General features: G+C 37.8%; 3 protein-coding genes across 3 annotated transcripts; 2 read left to right on the plus strand and 1 right to left on the minus strand.

Annotated features, from left to right (window-relative positions):
- Nucleotides 1-1,636: 1,636 nt before the first annotated feature.
- LOC147533125 (GATA transcription factor 24-like) lies at nucleotides 1,637-5,977 on the plus strand. Its single transcript, XM_086647533.1, has 7 exons — nucleotides 1,637-2,281; nucleotides 2,445-2,528; nucleotides 2,622-2,758; nucleotides 3,208-3,309; nucleotides 4,627-4,732; nucleotides 5,530-5,595; nucleotides 5,710-5,977. Exons 1-7 carry the CDS (start codon nucleotides 2,069-2,071, stop codon nucleotides 5,812-5,814), a joined length of 813 nt encoding a protein of 270 aa, XP_086503659.1. The 5' UTR covers nucleotides 1,637-2,068; the 3' UTR covers nucleotides 5,815-5,977.
- Nucleotides 5,978-6,399: 422 nt separating this feature from the next.
- LOC147533126 (cellulose synthase-like protein D4) lies at nucleotides 6,400-12,814 on the minus strand. Its single transcript, XM_086647535.1, has 6 exons — nucleotides 12,761-12,814; nucleotides 10,818-11,714; nucleotides 9,900-10,241; nucleotides 8,444-9,656; nucleotides 7,982-8,322; nucleotides 6,400-7,689 (listed from the first exon to the last, which is right to left on the minus strand). The coding sequence occupies exons 2-6, from the start codon at nucleotides 11,276-11,278 to the stop codon at nucleotides 6,726-6,728; spliced, it is 3,321 nt and encodes a 1,106-aa protein (XP_086503661.1). The 5' UTR covers nucleotides 11,279-11,714; nucleotides 12,761-12,814; the 3' UTR covers nucleotides 6,400-6,725.
- A 1,871-nt stretch (nucleotides 12,815-14,685) lies between these two features.
- LOC147533127 (uncharacterized) lies at nucleotides 14,686-17,262 on the plus strand. The gene is made up of 5 exons (XM_086649229.1): nucleotides 14,686-15,027; nucleotides 15,623-15,679; nucleotides 15,798-15,878; nucleotides 16,003-16,175; nucleotides 16,953-17,262. The coding sequence occupies exons 1-5, from the start codon at nucleotides 15,006-15,008 to the stop codon at nucleotides 17,049-17,051; spliced, it is 432 nt and encodes a 143-aa protein (XP_086505355.1). The 5' UTR covers nucleotides 14,686-15,005; the 3' UTR covers nucleotides 17,052-17,262.
- Nucleotides 17,263-18,724: the final 1,462 nt, after the last annotated feature.

Here is an 18,724-nt window from a genome sequence, read left to right on the forward strand (position 1 = left end):
TTCAAAAGTGTCCCTCCAAATTGCCAAGTTATCTAGTTTTGGAGCTTCGATCTAATGGTGAAATACTAATGACGGCACCAAGATATTTTAGTTTTTTATTTTAATTTAATATTCACTCAAAAACTCACAATTACAAATATATTAATTTATAAAATACTCAATATCTGGAGATTTGGAGTACTGTTGGAGCTGCTCCAAATTTGATGCGATTTGGAGGGAATGAGCTCCTCTTGGAGATGATTTTAGGTGGTCACGGTTCATATTTCCTAGTAATGCACGCTACATACCATAAATGCTGCACTCAGAACCAAAATCAGAACAAATGGATAATTGGTACTCGTTTTTTATGGTTGGTGTTACACTGATGGTTAGGTCTGTCAGTGGATAGTTGAATATTCCTATTCGATTCACATTTGTATCCAAAATATTTGAACTTCCGAATATTGGGTACGAATAAGAATATCTCTTCGGATATTATATAACAAGGATTCAACAACATCCATATCCAAAAATATTGATCCGAAAAAATATTACATAATCTTACGTCCAAAATCTCAACTAATCGTGGGGTATAAAGGTGTATAATTTTGAATACTTCTTGTTTCTGGAACATGTAAGTTTCAGATTAAGCTTATCGAGTCAATAGTTTTTGCATATTACGACAACTTTATGTTGCGTGTAGTGAATGTGCTTTTCGTTCTGATATCGCATAACTTTTCAAATATTCGAAATGAATTCAGATGCCGCATTAGCCGTTCCGTTAATCATTCTCTACGCAGGATTGAGTTTTTTAGGTGGACATAAATTTTTTCCAAAGAAACTAGTTTGACCACTTCTATTGTTTTTTAAGTTAAATTATATTGGATAGAATGATTCAATATGATTAGTTTATTACATATAGGAAGTATTCTCTCAAAGGTACTCTTCTATTGGTAATGACAAAGAAAGGAGGTATATTCTCTCAAAGTCCTTCTGAACCGTTGAACCTACTCTAGTTTTTCCTTTTGGCTACACAGTCTGATAGGGTATATAATACTGCAAGATCCAGGAGCAAAAGGAAACAAAAGAGCAGAAAAATCCTTCTTGAGTTCTCTAAATAACTTCCTCTATTGAAGCTCAAGTAGTCCAATGACACTGTTCATTTGATTCTCCATTGTTAGATTTTATAAGCTCAAAATCCTTTCAAGAGGGGTAAGGATGTTCCACTATTTTAGCGTGAATGGGACAGACAAGGCAAATGTTGGACATATGTAAAATTTGTCCGATTCAATCATATAGGAGTATAAAGCTTTAGAGGAACACTTCCATATGAAATGTTGAACTCTAACCCCCTTATGGCATCCCATATAAAATTCTCTTCAATGATATTAAAAGTTAAATAAATGCCCTTCCAACCACGTCGTAAATGATTTTTTTACTATTACCTGAAGTTCAAACTTTCTAAAATAAATACTTAGTTTTTGAAAGTTCCACCTGGGAATGTCATACACAAATCAAATTTTGTTTAACATAACAATATCAATATTTTCATTTAGGCCTTTATCCGGATTTATCTAAATACTACTTTAAATACATCGTACGTATTTTAAGTCATAGTGAATCAACTACTTGTTAACTCTCTCACAATCTTTTGATTGGTGTCGATCAATCTACTCCATTTTTATTTTGTTTCTTTAAAATTTTCATGTTCATAAAAAATGAATCTATTTTTATTTTAGGATTCAATTTTTATTCGTGCCCAAAGCGCGCGTTATAGGCAATTACCTAATTTCGAAGGAACGGACCTGTCTTTGGACATCTTGAGGTTATGCAAAAAAAAAAGCCCTAAATTGAAAAACGTACAAATTTTTCTTCGTGATCTCGTGAACTTTTTTCTCACTATATGCCCCTCTTTTGGAAAAGAAGTTCAACTACCAATATGTACTCTCTTTAAAATTCCTTTATACCTGAGAAAAAACAAAATCTTTCTCAAGAAAAAAAATATAAACTTTTTAGGGTTAGGGTTTTGAAATATATCGATTCGATTAAAAAAAGAAAGATACTTGGAAAATATGACGAATTAAATGTCATGAACAACCATCAGAATCAGATCAACGAAGAAGAAGAAGAAGATCGAACCCACTATCAAACCATGGATGATGGGGAAGATGTTCCTTCTGATTCTGGTTATGCTGTTGTTGCTGCTAATCCAGCTTTGCCATTGCGTGGTGAAGGTTCAGATCAGCTTACCCTTTCTTTCCAAGGCGAGGTTTACGTTTTCGACTCTGTTTCCGCCGAAAAGGTTCTTCCCCCTTTTTTTCCTTTTTAAAGAAACAAGGATAATTGATTACTTTTTTTAGGGTTTTTCTGGGTTGCTTTATGTTTTTAGCTCAAAAGAAGATTTTTTTTATCATGCAATTCTCTTCTCTTATTAGGGTTTCGGTTTATCTGTTCATCACTATTAGGTACAAGCTGTTTTACTACTATTGGGAGGATATGAAATACCTTCTGGAGTTCCTACTATGCAAGGATCTTCTCAGATTGAAAGGGTAAAACTTTAATCAACTAAGCAAAATTTTCAGTTCCTTTTTCTTGGGTTACTGACATCCTGTTTTTGATCTCTTTACCTGTATTTGTTTTAGAATTCCGGTGATCCTACAATACGGCGAACGTATCTTCCTCAGCGAGCCGCTTCTTTGAATAGATTTCGTGAAAAGCGAAAAGAACGATGCTTTGATAAGAAAATTAGATATTCTGTTCGAAAAGAAGTTGCACTCAGGTTTGTTGATTTACTATTTTGCAACTTCCTTTATGCAGTTGGCACCATGATTGAATAGCCATGAAAAAAATTGAGATTCTTAGGAGATCTTTAGTGAAAGATGCAAGAAAGATAGTTTCAATTTTCCCCAGTAAATTGAAACGATATAGGTTAAAAATGACGTTTGAAACTTCATACAAATGAGAATTGCAGTCAGTATGGCACAATTCACCCGTTATTTCCTTCATCTTTCTGTGGATAATTTCGTTAGATTTACTTCAGCGTGACAGCTTCAATGATAATGCCCGGAAATTATGTTCTCGGCCGTAATGGAATTGAGCTTCTTACTGCTGACACTCCTTTCATATCATTATTTTTAAAACTAGCAGCTTATTTTCACTTATTTGACAATTGAATGTCATCTCATTCTTGTAATAAACTCTGATTCATGTATGTCTGAACTGTTTTAGGATGCAACGGAAAAAGGGTCAATTTACATCCTCAAAGGTAAACCCTGAAGAGTCAGGTTCTTCAGGCTTGAATGGCGTAGATGATTCCCAGCAAGTAACTATGTAAGTCCTAAGCTATTTTTTTCTCCTAGAATACTGATGCACAGTAATCTTTCTGTTTGAAAAGTTCACTTGGGTTTTCAGTAATCTATATATGGTTAATATTGGTATCAGTTTGCTACTCCTGGACGGCTGTACCTCCATCACAAGACATAGTCCAAATTAGCTACCTTAACCCTTATCTACCCCACACACATAGGTTACATTTACAACACATCTCGATGTACAATAGGTCTATTAGTACTGCCACCTTAGAGCATCCATCTCAGTGATAAAATTGCTGAAATCAGCAAAGATCATTTACTTCTATATGCGCCAATGGGTTGTCTTAGCTAACTAATCAGATATGCGTATTTAGTGGAACTGAATCTTGGTTGCCTTCCAAGTGTGTTTTGCTTGCTCAAAACGTGATATCATCCCACGTTAAGTTTCAACTTTTTTGGTAGAAATGCTAATATTGCGTGTTGTATCATGTGTTAATAGAAACTTTTTTTTTAACCAATCAAAATCTTAGAGCATGATGGCCGTACAAGACGACTTTAGTGATGATAGTTTGGGAAGATATTCTACTTAATGTGTAGATCATTTATTAGTCAATGGTCTCATATTTTAAAGAAGTTATTCTCTGTTGTTGACTAAAAGTTACATTTACGTGTTAGGACTACCGGGTTGAGCTGTTTTCCGCTAGCATGTTTTTCTTACTGTTTATACCATCCATACTAAGTGCTAATTCCTTCTAAGAGATTACAAAAGGTTAGAAGTTTATAGTTGCTTCAACGTAAATGACGTACTAAATACTTATGAGGTACTCTTCCCATTCATTCTGAAATTAGTTTTGGTTGTATTAAATGAATTGATTATTTTTTCTGAGATTGTTCCAATACGAGCCAAACCCGACTAGCTCGGATGAGATATCCTATACAGACGCTACCTGAGATATCTCACCACACAACGCGGATCCTGGGATAGCGCCTGCATAAGCCGCTATTTGAGGCGTTGTCCATTTTTTGTATTTAAATAATTCTCAAGTTCTATTATTTTTATAGAAGAAAGACTTATTGGTCTTTTGTTAACATTAGTTCATATTCCACAACCACCGCTTTGGATGCTCTTACACAGTTGAGTTAAGAGTAATTGTTAAAACAGTGGAGTTATGACTAACTGATATCAAACATTCATATTAGGGGAAGGAGTAGGTAAAGCAATAACCCTCCTTTTGTCTCTGGTTCACTCTTTGGCTTATGTTTTCATTGTCCTGAGAGATTTTACCCTTTCTTTCGTGATTGTATCTGCTTTGATGTATTTCTATTATTTATACAGATGTACACATTGTGGGACCAGTTCAAAGTCCACTCCAATGATGCGGCGTGGTCCTTCTGGCCCAAGAACACTTTGCAATGCTTGCGGACTTATGTGGGCTAATAAGGTTTGTTATAATTACTGACAATCAATTAGTATCTTATACACTGCAACTGCAAGTATCAGTTTTTCTAAGTGCAGTCTTTATATCCTATTATATTACAGAACTAGCTAAATGGGTACCTTCCCTTTTATGTTTGATCCACATTTTTGTTAATTAGCTTGTGTCTCTCGTTTGAATTGGCTCTTTGTGAATATTATTCTATGCAGTTCCAACAGATCTGGGTGTTTCCTTTATCTTGGGATGCTCTCACTCTTAAATAGCTTTATTTAGATCTCGATTAGTTTCTCTAGTTTGATTTTAGTGTTAAGGCTAAGTTAAGTGTTTGAAGACACCCAAATGTTTTCTAGCTGAAGCACCAACGCGCACTAGCCCTGACAATATGTTAGAACTCGGATGACTTTTAGGAATATTGATACATTGACCTGAACTTGTTATATATTTTAACCCACTTATTTGTTTGAAATATGAATTTCAATGTGGCATCTTAGTGTATTGAATAACTAATGGTATTGATGCACCAAAACATTTATTTAGTGAAATTTCAGGTGAGGATTTTATTTTGCAGATTATTCTGATTCATTTCGTTTCTGCTCTTCACATTAGGTTGCTGTGATCTTCTGCCATTTCTTACTAAGTTTGCATGAAGCTAAAAGAAGATCTATTATCGTTTTCTATTTAGATTATATAAAATTCTCAGAGTTCTTGCTTCTTCAATCTCTCGTTTCCACAATTCGGCAACTGTCTCTTTTTCATGTTGTGACTTGTTTACTGGTCTCACCTATTCACTCTGGAATATGCAGGGGACATTAAGAGCACTTCCCAAACCAATGGAAAATCAAAATCTGCCTCTTATCCCAACTGAACAAGTAAGTCTCTCAATGAAGAATGTAAATTCTACTTAAGCATTCGATTTGGAATATCCCAATTGATGCTTTTCCTTATATATCTTCCTGACCTTTCATTCTATTGCTTTCGCGAAGGGTGATGTTAATGACAATTCTGAGATCAGAGCCAACACCGAAGCCTTTGCCGTTGTCACCACTTCTAATGGAAATGGAGATGATAATAATGAGCAGAATGAGTAGTTAAACTGTAAGTTATTAAATTACTTTCGGCAGAGAACATCACCTGATTGACACTGTAATCAGATCCTGAACAAATGTAATGATTTTACTTTCTTCAGATTTGATCTTACAAATTTAATGTACAGATCATTCACTGTTTTATTAATACATCATATCGTTTTCACTTGCTTCTGTCAATTCTACATGAATTATGATGCTTCTAATTGTGTTGTAGATCAACAATCTAACTCTATAATTCACCATTCCATTTTTCCATTTTGCAACTTATATCATATCCCTTGTGTGATATTTTTCGCCATAATCTCTTGTTTATGGGGTCTCCGTTCGTATCTTTGCTTTAGAATTTCATAAATGCTCCTTGCCTTTAAGAGTCTCGCTAATAATCCAGTTATAAAGTTGGTGTGGCGTTTTGTGACCATCACCTTTTTGTAAGTCTAAATTATCGTACAGATTGTGGTATGAATACATTGTGTAAGACTTCAGTCAAACTCCAAGTGATTGTAGCATTCCTTGCCCTTTTTCAGTAGGAATTTGGAAGTGAAATTTTCATGGATTTTAGAAGTCAAGGGAACTAAATTCAAATGCTTTTTCTGTAAGAGTGCAACTTCTTTTTAGAACAACTATATTTGAGTAAGTTCAACAACAAAAAAAAAACTATATTTGAGTAAGCAACAAAACACAATGAATTTAGTTTCGCGTACATTTTAGAGAAAATTTTCACATGCTTAAGTTCCCTAGACATCAACCAGACTTAATATTTTACACCTCCAATTTCAGCTAGATATCCTTCTCCAATCTTTAACATTTTTCGTGTTTGTAATTTATTGTATCGAAAAGCTCAGTGGTTCTCTTACTAAGTCACAGCTTTCACCTTGTAAGATTCCAAAGCAATCAAGCTCTCCATCAAAGTCTCATGGAAACTGAAAACCTCCTGTTACAATTTGTGCTGGTGGTCCTTTTGGTGGACTAATGGCGATCCAAAGCAACGACAAAGTTATCGCTATCAAACCCGACCAGACGAAAACAATAGTTGGTGTCTTTCCTCTTCTTCCCATCAACCCCTTAGCAAACGGATATTGATGAGCCAAAACCCAAAAGCTAAAGAAAGCTCCTCCAATAAACTTACCCCATTGAGGGGTTGCGCTATAAATTGTCCTAGAAAAGGCAACTACGATACCTGTTATATTCACCATTGCTATCACGATTGGTGGTATCATTAACGATGTCCATTTTACTACATATAAATCCGCATAGATGTCATCGGCATCTTCTCCTGCCGCTTTCGATGTTAGAGTGAAGGAGATTTCGATTCCGGCAATAACCTTCAACAAACCTTGAAGAACTGCAGCTAAATGAGCACTTGTTCCAGAGATGAGCCAAAACTGTTCATTTCTCCACCAATCCTCAAGCGCAACTCCAGACCATTTCACTTCCAATATGGCCAAGGAAATGAGGCATATGGTTATGGTGAGTAAATAAGCCAGGAAAGTAACATTCAAGTTCGAAACAATGAACTGTCCGGAGAAGAGAGAAAGTGCCGGAAGAAAGCAGTAAACAATGAGGAAGATTGAAGTGAATGGGTAGATGCCGACGTTTAAGTAAGCAAGACGTTGAAGTAACATGAGGCGACTACTGGCTAGAACTGCATTGTTACGAGAGAAGAAGATCTCGACCGACCCAGTAGCCCACCGAAGAACTTGATGAAGACGGTCAGTAAGGTTGATGGGTGCAGACCCACGGAATGCGTCCCTTTTAGTTATGCAATAGACTGATCTCCACCCTCTGTTGTGCATTCGGTAGCCTGTCACCACATCCTCAGTGACCGAACCATAAATCCATCCAACTCGACCACCCCATTCAGTCTTATCCTCATACCTGTCCATCGAAGAAACATTAAAATTTGTTAGACTCCCTAAGCTTGCCAAAACAGTTGGTTAAAGTGAGAGCAACTAGTAGTATTTCTCTTTTTCTTTTTAGTACCATATTTGAAATATGATATGAGATCTGACTCTTCAAATCTGAAGCACTGAAAGTGTCTGACTCAGATAAATTATTAACTTAGACGCGTAACTAAGTAATTAGCATCAAAGCAACAACGAGTCAACGACATGACTTATCAAATAAACAAGATTGTGAAGATCATTGAAAGAGAAAAAGATACTCATACCAACAAGAGATGACAGAGACAGCTTCGGCAACAGTAGAAGCATCAAGGGTTTCACGTGGAACTCTCAGAGCACCCGGAGGACGACCATATTTTACGCTTGGATGATCGGCAAGGGGACGACCTTGAAACTCTGCAATGAGTATGGATTCACAAAGCATGGAAGAATTGCCAAACCTCTTAGGGAGTAGGTTCACATTAAGAGTGGGATCAAAATCATTTGGTTTCAATGCATGAGCCTCTGAATCTGGTATGGTCTGTCTAATCTTATCTACCTGTGGTGGGTCAAATCCGTATAGTGCGAAACGTCTAAACATGCATCCTGTCCCTACATATACCGGACCCTACACGCATAGGAATATAAAAACAGTTATACGAACACGATAGTATGGGAAAAAAAAACAATCCAAATTTTGTTATAGACGTCGTTTCTACAGAGTTGTGAGTAAGTAAATGTTTAAGTACCTGTAAGCCGTCCAATGCACGCATATTGCCGTCAAAGAAGACAGTATTGTGATTGGCATATCGGTCAGAAGGATCAACACCTTCAAACCTTTGAGGAAACTGGATGTAACATATATTCTCACCTCCTTTATCCATCATGAAACACATTCCTTCTCTTATAGCTTTACAGTTATAGATGTAGTGATCACAATCAAAATTCAATATAAATGGACCATTAGATAAGACAGCCGATGACCTAACCAATGCATTCATGGCACCTGCTTTCTTGTTGTGGTCGTAACCAGATCGTTTCTCACGTGACATGTATACAAACATCGGTAGGCGTATATCGACATCGCTAAAATCCATGTTCTTATCATCTTCAACGCACCCCATGAGAACATCACAACTAGGTGGTTTTAACATAACCTGTAAAATTCCAGCATGGTCACCTTTGGCATGATCTCTGGATGAGACAGCCCAAGTACCAGGCCAATGAGTCCCATCAGCCATCCAAGTAGCTTTCTGAATTTTTATAGCTTCTAATGGGTCAGCCCCAGTTTCTCTCATGTGTTTCAACATCTTCATTTCCTCCCTTGCATTAAAAGCATCCGATCTTCTCCTAATCGAATCAGGTAACCCATTTATTCGAACCTTAAACTCATCGTATTCCCTCTTTATCCTCCTCCTGTCTTTAACAAAATCCGACCTACTCTTGTTCTTAGTCGGATCACCTTTCAAGCTAAAATAGCTATCCGGGTTTCTTGGTTCTATATCATGTTTCCTACAAAATGGAACCCAAAGATCTGCAAAACTACATGCTTCTGCCATGGCTTCAAATGTAAGGAGTGCACCACCATCATCTGATATATAACAAGCTAGCTTCTCACAAGGGTAATCAACTGCTAAGATCGATAAAATGGTATTCGCGGTGACGAGAGGCGGTTCTTTTTCAGGGTCGGCTGTTGAGACAAATACGTCTACACCCGGTAAGTCTGATCTTCCACCCGGGTTGGAAGGTGATGGCATGTCGAACTTCTCTTGCAATGCTACAAGATCCGTGGAGCGGTTTATAGGATGTATCTTAGGGATTTGATCAAGAATCCATGACCATGCGAACCATAATTCACAAATAATAGACATCAACCAAAGCCATATAGCATCCTCGTTCGGATGTTTGATTCTCCATGTCAAGAAAAAACCTAGAACTACAAATCGAATTGCGATAAACGCCCTGCAATAAAAATTACCCATATTTTAGTCACATACACGAGTAATCGCATAAAAAAAAGATTGTTGTTACTGCGAGTTACTCGGTGAATTCATTCTCACAAGAAAATGATCTCTAATGTTTTTGACCCCTAGTAGTTGTATATGCACCACCATTTTTAACCAAGATTATAATTTTTCCTAAAACCCTGAACCTTAAACCCTAAATGAGTACAGTTAAAGTTGGATTAGCTGTATAAGCTTATACCTGTAAGGATTGATAATGGCAGAAGCAACAGGCACTTCTCTACTAAGAGGTTTCCATGTTTTTTCAGAAGTTTCATATCCATGACCAACCCTTTCATTATCATCATCACTATCTTCTTCATCCAACTCAAATTGATTGGATCCTCCTCCTCCCCTTGACTTGTCAGGATGCATTACTGACATTCTCCGATCCATCTTTGAGTTCACCCGACCGCCACCACCACCACCACCTCCACTATCCGTTGCGCCACCATAGTCTTCTCTCTTGTATGAATCTTTGCACCCTGGACATACACCTGTACTATTTTGTGCTTCCATGAAGCAATCTCTACATATCTTGAACCTTCAATGATCACACACCAATTCATTAGTCTATATGAATTAAAAGAATGGTAAATTATAATTCCTTTTTCTTCTTTCAACTTAACAAGGAAAATTCTATTTCACTCTTAAGTACATAAATGGAAAGTGGGTTGTTTGTATATTTGAGTTTCTTAATTTTAGCACAAACTGAATTCACATGAATCACATATCCATTTGAGATCTAAACTTGACATTTTTTAGAGCCCTAAAAATCTAGTAATAAACTCTGATCAAACAACACAGTTTCTTCCCAGGTAATCTTCAACAGAGTTTTATAGATATGGTAGAATATTGTGGAGACCTAGCGGTTGTGGACCGGTCGATCTGTAAGAGTATCTAAAGCACCCCACAAGCGAGTGTCGCGTGTAGGAGACCAAACTTGACCCGACCTCGCTTAGGCGAGGGCCCAGACCCTGGACCAGACTGGTACTTTTCCACGCTGTCCGTCGACCTTATTGAGACAAGAAGTGTTTCATGGATAGACTAGTAATCTAGCTAGGAAACCATGAAGGGTATGATAATAATATTATGATGCAAGTAATAATTCAAAACATACCTACAATCACAAGGAATAACATCAGCTCCTCTCTCATCCTTCATAACCTTACCATCACAAGCAGTCATCATACAAGCCGACCCTCTCGATCCAGCCATTTGAGGATGATTTACTTCCGATTCAATCACCTTATCCATTAAATGAGCTCTTGTTACATTATTAAATCCACCTGTAAACAATGAACTCGATACATATTGATCTTCGGCCTTGCCAGCCACCGATGTATCTGCTGGTTGATTATCCGGTGTTGATGGTATATGAACCGTATAGTTCGTATAATCACCCGATACCTCCCCAGACATTTCTATATCTTCCCTTGAGAGATTTACATATCGACCGCTTAATGTTCTTCTTCCAAATTTTACGCCCCGGTTACTACTTTGATCAGCATTGCCACCCATACTTCCTCCACCCGAACTTCGTATCGCCTTCTTCGAAGGGACTTGTGGTAATGATGCCATTGTTGTTTTGATTGTAAATATTCTTGGGTTATCTAACTAGCTAGGTAAGGAAGATAATTGGCCATTGGTAGAGGAATGAGACAAAATGTATTTGAATTTGATTGATTGGAAAAAGAAGGAAACAAGTAGAGAGAAGGAAGAGAAGAAAAGAGAACAGGGGAATTAAGAGTGAATTGGAATTGATGGTGGGAGACTAAGTCAAATGTTTATTTCTTATTTTGGCTAATAAAAATTTTAGGTTGGTTGTTTGCTTGTTTGTGGAGTTTTTAGAGGAGAGTGGAAGAGAATTTCTCTTTTTTTTTTTCTTAGTTTTGTGATTTTTATGCGATTAATTTTTGTATACAAAAATACTGCATTTTTTCGGTCGATTTGTTTCCTCTAATCAAGCAGTTCTATATGCTAGGTTGATATATAAATGTAAGTTTTGAGTTGAGGCCTCGTTTGGTTCCGCTTAAAAAAAAACTAAAAGCCAGCTTTTAGCATATTTTAAGCGCTTATTGAAAATTTTACGCATTTGGTTCAAAAAAGCTGTCGCTTATTTTAAACTAGAAAAGCCAATTTTTTCTAAAAAGCAGAAGCCACAATTTTGTGGTTTTTTTACAGTTGCTTATTAAAAGCTAGTTATAAAAATAAAATAATAATTTTTTTGTCACCATCAATAAACATCCACCACCATCGCAACCACCCCACCACCTCTGTCACCACAATCACTCCACCACCTCTGACAATCACCCCACCACCTATGCCACCATTCCACCACTTCCATACCACCTCCGGCGCAACTCCATCACCACCATTCCACCACTTTTGCCGCAACTCCACCACCATCACAACTATTCTACAACCATCAAATTTTTTTACAACCACTCCGCCACCTTCGTCACCACTCTACCACCATCGCCGAACGCTTCACCATCTCCCCCGCAACTCCACAACCTCCGACCTAGCTTCACCTTCGGTGCAACTCCACCACTACCACAACCACTTCACCACCATCGCCACAAATCGACCACTCCACCATCACACTATACCACCTCCCCCAGCCCCATTTCACTACCGTCGTTGCAACTTTACCCCCTAACCGCCAACACCCCCTCCATTCTACAACCACCATCACTACCATAACTCCGCCACCATTGAGCACCACCATAACACGTCCACCACCATTGAGCACTATCACCACTGCATTAGGTTCAAATTTTGATCTTTATGTGTTTATGAAAATTAAAAAATTCTATTATTTTATTTTAGTATTTTATGTTTATAAATTTTTTTATTAATATAATGATATAAGCATATTGTTTGATAACTACAATACGAAGATTACATTCTTTTACCAAATGTCATACCTAGCTTTTTAGGATATAAAAACACTTTTTATGTAACGTACCAAACGACTCAGACAGATTTTTAAAAAGCGCTTTTATTTATGGGCTTATAGAAAAGCTCATAATATAAGCTACGTGTGTACCCAAATGAGGCCTGAGTTTCTTTCCATTCAAAGAAAATAAATTTGAGTTTTCTCAAAATTCATGGAGTCGTATTACATGGGTAGTTGAGAAATTAGTTAGTTATGTTTTCTTTTTAATATGTTGTTGAGATGAGTTAATTTTGGCTATTGAGATCTAAAAATACCCATTTGATAGAACAAGAAATTGGGCCGAAGATAGACATGACTTCAGGGTGTCGACCCGACTTTCGCAGACATCCCTTAATGTTCTAAGACCCAAAGCTGAGCTTTTAACTAAAGCTGACTGGTTTTCTTTGAAGTCAAGGCATGGCTTAAGACGCTTAGAGACTCGTACTGATTTTCCAATTTTAAGTTTTAGTGACAGAACTCTTTTAGATTCGTCCCCTGATCACTTGGATTCGTCCCCTGATGACTTGGATTCGGGTTGACCTAACTGGGTTGTTGTCGTTTTGTAGACTTTTTTACCTTGTCAATTTGACTACTATTTGGCTGATCAACACCAGTAATTTGGAAAGAACGAAAAGAATAATACAAAGGTATAGAAAACTTAAGTCCGAAATTACCCGAAGGGAATATCCAAAAGGTAATCATTTTAGAAGTTGCTCGTCTCCAAGAAGGGTATTGCCCACCCAAGCCCATTTAAAAGCTCAGCTCAGTCGGGCTTGGGCAGGCGGGTATCCGGTATACCAACTTGTCTTCAGCTGAGTTTAAGCTGGCCAAAGTCTTACCACACAAAGTCAAAAAGAAGGTGCACCCTCATTCGCCAACAACCCTTGGTTGGAGTGGTAAGAGGTATAATCTTCCACCTGGAGGTCAAAGGTTCGAGGCACATGCTGAACAATTCAAAAAAAAAAAAGGTGCACCCTCGTTTGAATGACAACTTGAGGCTTAGTTAGTTACATGCTTACTTACCTTCAACCTGACACTCCAACCCAAATCTCGCCTATAAATGGACAATGTGGACTGTCAATGTGAGTACTTAAATGTTGGGTGGTCTTGGGCCTCTCTTACCCCAAAAGCTAGCTCAAGAGGTAAGGCTTCTTCCACGCTTATTAACACATCTGATGCCCCTTCCACAACCAATGTGGGATTAACCTAACATAAAATTTCTTTTTTGCTCTTCCACATGGAAAACTGGGTGTGACATTTAAAGGATCCAGTTATAAATTTAATAACTAAAATTCATTTACACCCAACAACGTGCACTCATTTATTATGCGTGCCCTTAGACACCCAGTTTACAATCTGAACAAGGCATGGGAACATGGAATGTTAGCTTTCATCAACTCAAAAAGTTAACGTAATTCGGTCGGATATCGCTGGGTGATGCCAAGTAGGTGGGCGGGTGTCCAGATAGAGGTTCCAAACTGAGCTCGCCCACCAAACCAAGGGGTGCGAGTTAGGCCCGAGGCGAGAAGCCTACGTCCATGATCTTTGTTAACTCGGGTGTCCATGGGCGGTTCGAGCTCAAAGACATAATTCACACCCCTATCTTTACGGCCTAGAAGAGAACTAACATAGTATTACTATATAGTAAAGATAGGGACCTTCAAACATCTTCTCCGGCAAGGGGTCGCCGCCCGGCGACCTTCAAACATAAAAAAAATAAAAATTTCTCTCTCCTCTCTCTCTCTAATTTTTTTTCTTTCCCCTCTAGAGAGAGAGGAGAGATAATTTTTTTTTTTTTTTTTTTATGTTTGAAGGTCGCCGGCCGAAAATTTGGCCGGCCAGCGGCCCCTTGCCGGAGAAGATGATGATGTGGCATTGTAGGTGACTTGGCAGAGAGAGGAAATGAGGTGGAGGAGTGAGAGTAACGGACAGTTAAAGATAACGAAAAAATGGGGCCATATGGGTATTTTTGCTAATTTAGGGGGCCAGGCGGGAAGCTGGTCACAAAGTTGGGGGCCATTAGGAAATAACCCAAGAAAAAACATAGGAGTAGTATTACTATAGTTTATACTGTTTCTCCAACACCGTCATAAGAAAGTTACGAACTAGCTAGTAAATTGTTAGTTTTCTTCACCCTCGTTAAATATATGTCGACAAAATTGTAGACTTAATAGCTCTAATTGGGAATTAACGAGCCACGTTGACTATAATTACGGATATTTTCGGATTAGAACAATCTAGATACCGCTTAAACCCTATAATATAAATTCCCCACTCTGGTTGAAGGAACCATTTCTCGAACACCATCATTCTCTTTGACTAATCAAATTTCATTTCTCTCTTTTTCGATCGACTTCATCACAAATCATGCCTCGCCGTAGCTCTGGAGGTTCGTTTCTTATCACTTTCTCTCTCTAAATGAATGATGAATCGTTATTTCTAGGGTTTTTTTTTCTTGTTGTTGGCGCTGTTGTAGTCTTTGATTCTTGAGTCATCCCTAATTGTTTATCCCTAGCTTGCTTAGATTGTTGCTACTGTGGTTCCTATTATGACTCTTCGATTCAATTAGCTCGTATTTTTGTTCTTCATTTTTCTAGGGTTTTCATCATAAGATGTTATTGTTTTGGGTTTTCATCGTAAGATGTTATTGTTTTCGGAAGGGGGAAGTGCGAAATGTTCAAACTTGTAGATGGTATTATATATTATGTAGGAGGAGCTAGGGTTTTAGTATCTTAACAACTTCTGTTTATGTTTAATTTACATCTGTTTCCAGTTGTTCCCTTAATCTTGTTTATGTTGTTGGGTTACCTTATATTATGAGTACTACTATATGATACACACTAAAAGTTAAGGTTTTCTTTTTGGATTATGAGGTGTTTGTGATTGTTTCCTGCAATTCAATTTAGGTTTCCTAGTTGAGTGTCTGTAACTTAGCCACTATTGATCTAACCCAATCATACTTGATTAAACGTTTTCTTAAGCAGGAAGACCTGCACCCCGTGCAGCTGCCCGTGCTCCGGTTCGCAGCCCACCTCAGCATGGTATATCTTATTTCACTTCTTGTTAGGAATACTAATTGTTCTCCTTTGATTTTGTCATTGAATTGTGTGTGTGTGGAGAGTTGAAATTTATGATTATTGTGATGTTCTGTTTATGCAGCAACTCCAGCTCCTCCACCAGCTCCAGTTCAAAGTGGTGGTGGTGGTATGCTCTCAGGAATTGGTTCCACCATTGCCCAGGGTAAGTTGAGAATATGTTCAAGAATCTGTTGATATTGGTTTGAGATATTAGTACTATGAATTATGTGTTAAAAATATATTGGTCTGTTGATATTGGTTTTGGCCACTGTTTCTGTTGCTTAAAGGGATGGCTTTCGGTACTGGAAGTGCTGTTGCCCACAGGGCTGTTGATGCTGTGATGGGTCCTCGCACCATCCAACATGAAGCTGTAGTAGCAGAGGCAACCGGTGTCCCAGCGACTACCATGACTTCTGCTGGAGGTGATGCTTGTGGTGTTCACAACAAAGCCTTCCAAGATGTAAGTTTCTCTTTTCTTTCTTCAGTGGTAGTAGATAACGAATTAGAGAATGAGGATAGCTTAAAGGTTCTGCTATTATAGACGATGCAAAGAGGTTAGAAACTTTTTAGTTGCAGCTTGTTCTACTAATTGTCTGTTAGAAGTGTTTAGTTATAAATGTTGTGCATCTGTTCATTTTCATCCTTGTGAAAGGTTAACTTATGGGATTTATCTGCATTGTGTCTTGTGAGAAGAGTCCCACACGGGAGAAGGGTGATCTTGTAAACAAGATTGTATTCTCTAGGTCTTCTCCACTCGTGGCCTAATTGGTTTTTTAGCTGGAAGGCCACAAACCTAACTTGGTATCAGAGCTAGGCTCACACATGATATATTTAAAAGGCACACTTGGTCCTCCATGTCACCCGAAAAGAAAAAAGAAAAGAAAAAAGAACACGTGTGAGACTCACCAAACGTCAGGGGGGCATTTGATATGAGAGTAGTCCCCAATGGAAGTAAGGTTATCTAGTAACCAAGAATAAATGTGTAGAGTTTAGACCCACGGCACTCATTGCCTATTTGGTTTTCAGTTGGATGACCACAAACTTAACATGTCTTACGCACTAGATTAGAACAATTTAGAAGTTTTTCAATCATGCAAGTTTGTGTCCTTGCTGCAGCCTATTAGTGTGGTAATTTGGAACTTTAGGAATCTAATGACTAATAGTGGTAAATGCATATGTGCCACATAAAAACTTCCTTGGATTGAAGAACTGATGTTTCAATGCTTTTAAAATGCAGTGCTTGAACAACTATGGAAGCGATATCAGCAAGTGCCAGTTCTATCTTGATATGTTGTCTGAATGCAGGAAAAACTCCGGTTCTGTAATGGGTGCCTAGACGTCGTCCATTTGAAGTCTTTTGCTTTTTGTTATTCATCTGATGTGACTGGGGGTATAGTTTCATGCTTCAATTATTTGTGAGGGAGTGGCTACTTTGATTGGCAAAGGATGCCACAAATCAATAAATATTTAGTCATCTATGAGACAGGAAATTGTTAAAGACTCAGTTTTCTATTGAAATAGGAATTACTTGTATTGGATTTCCTTGAGACCTATAATTCTGTATTGTTTTTCTGTGATATCATATCATCCTAGCTGATGTGAGTTAGAAAGTTGGGAGGGAAAGAAAAATAGAAGAATTGTTTCTTTTCTTTAATAGAGCAATTTACACTTAAAATAGTTGGTTAGGGAGGCAGGGAACATGTTCACAAGATTTGATTAGTCTAGATAGGTTGTAAGATGTGACAAGGTTTTACGACGGATTTGTTCTAATGAGGTTGTAAGATATGTCCTGTGACCTGTGTGGACCCTTGTGAGAACTTAGTGGGGGCTGAATTCGTGTGCATAAATTATCAGATTCTATGAGCTTTGTTCGACATACTGCATCCACAGCCGGGCTAGAAAGCCAAGAACCTCTATACTAAAGGTTAAATTAAGCTCTGCTGCCAATCAATAATACAATTTGGGTGCCTCGACAAAATCAGAATTACACTCTGGACACTACTAGGTCTAGCTATTTATAGGCTGCCTAAAATTAAGAAATTTCACAGGCGGCTGGTTTTTCACAGGCACCCGCCCTGAACCAAACTCATTTATTAGCATTTCATTTCCTTCGTTCTTAATTCTGTAACTTACCTTTCCGGATTGTTACCTTCCAATTTGTTTGATCGTCTTCTCTCAAATCTTTCGTAGATTACGTCTCTCTTGTTTTTACTTGAAGAAATTGGTCAGGAAAGATTGAAATACAACCTACATTTGGTTGTGTGAAGCTTGCTTTCCAAAGCATGTCCAAAAGATTGAAATACAACCTACATTTGGTTGTGTGAAGGTTGCTTTCCAAAGCCCTAATGTAGTTTTTTTCCTTAATTCGTTGTTTAAATGATTTCGGAAGTGAATAACACATTATAAACTATTGAGCATGACTTTTTACTTGATTTTGATATTTTTGAATTTGGAGTACTTATGAAAGATGAAAAACAAAATTTGCCTTACAAATTTGTCGGATGGACTAGTATATCTGTCACTCATACATTATGGACTAATCAGTTCGTAACCTACAACCCACAGACTAACTAGTTGGTGACCAAAACCATGAGGACTTACACGGATGGTCATGGACTGACCAGTTCGTGAGAATGAATTAAGGATTTTGGAGACATTATCACGGACAAGATAGTCTGTCTTGCAGACAAACTCTCCAGTCCGTCACATTTGCAAACCAAATGGATTGGTCAGTCCGTGACCGATGCAAACCAAGCGATCTTGTTTGCGACCCAGGGCTATACTTGTCTTGCATAGTTTTGATTTTTTATCTTTTTTTCGTTTTCTTATACTCTTACCTCCCTCTATGAAATAGGTGACTATAGAATCACATATTCCTACGACAACACAAACAAAAGAACTGGAAACGTCTTTTGGGTCGGATTTTTATTCTGGAGACCCATCTGATCGTTGTTCACATGTTTCAAAAAACATGTCGCTTTCCAAATATAGAACAAACCGATAAGGTTA

Source organism: Eschscholzia californica, unplaced genomic scaffold (assembly GCF_041429995.1).
Source record: "Eschscholzia californica isolate CP2 unplaced genomic scaffold, dmEscCali1.0.p SCAF_6, whole genome shotgun sequence".
Classification (NCBI taxonomy): Eukaryota; Viridiplantae; Streptophyta; class Magnoliopsida; order Ranunculales; family Papaveraceae; genus Eschscholzia; species Eschscholzia californica.

Excerpts from the sequence above, each read along its gene's own strand:
- LOC147533126 (XM_086647535.1), bottom strand. The coding sequence starts at position 11,278 with ATGGCATCATTACCACAAGTCCCTTCGAAGAAGGCGATACGAAGTTCG. Across the intron at positions 10,242-10,817 it reads GTTATTCCTTGTGATTGTAG|GTTCAAGATATGTAGAGATT; the intron begins GTATGTTTTGAA and ends TGATCATTGAAG. Across the intron at positions 9,657-9,899 it reads GCCATTATCAATCCTTACAG|GGCGTTTATCGCAATTCGAT; the intron begins GTATAAGCTTAT and ends TTTTTATTGCAG.
- LOC147533125 (XM_086647533.1), top strand. The coding sequence starts at position 2,069 with ATGAACAACCATCAGAATCAGATCAACGAAGAAGAAGAAGAAGATCGA. Across the intron at positions 2,759-3,207 it reads CGAAAAGAAGTTGCACTCAG|GATGCAACGGAAAAAGGGTC; the intron begins GTTTGTTGATTT and ends GAACTGTTTTAG. Across the intron at positions 4,733-5,529 it reads GACTTATGTGGGCTAATAAG|GGGACATTAAGAGCACTTCC; the intron begins GTTTGTTATAAT and ends TGGAATATGCAG.
- LOC147533127 (XM_086649229.1), top strand. The coding sequence starts at position 15,006 with ATGCCTCGCCGTAGCTCTGGAG. Across the intron at positions 15,028-15,622 it reads GCCTCGCCGTAGCTCTGGAG|GAAGACCTGCACCCCGTGCA; the intron begins GTTCGTTTCTTA and ends TTTCTTAAGCAG. Across the intron at positions 15,680-15,797 it reads TCGCAGCCCACCTCAGCATG|CAACTCCAGCTCCTCCACCA; the intron begins GTATATCTTATT and ends CTGTTTATGCAG.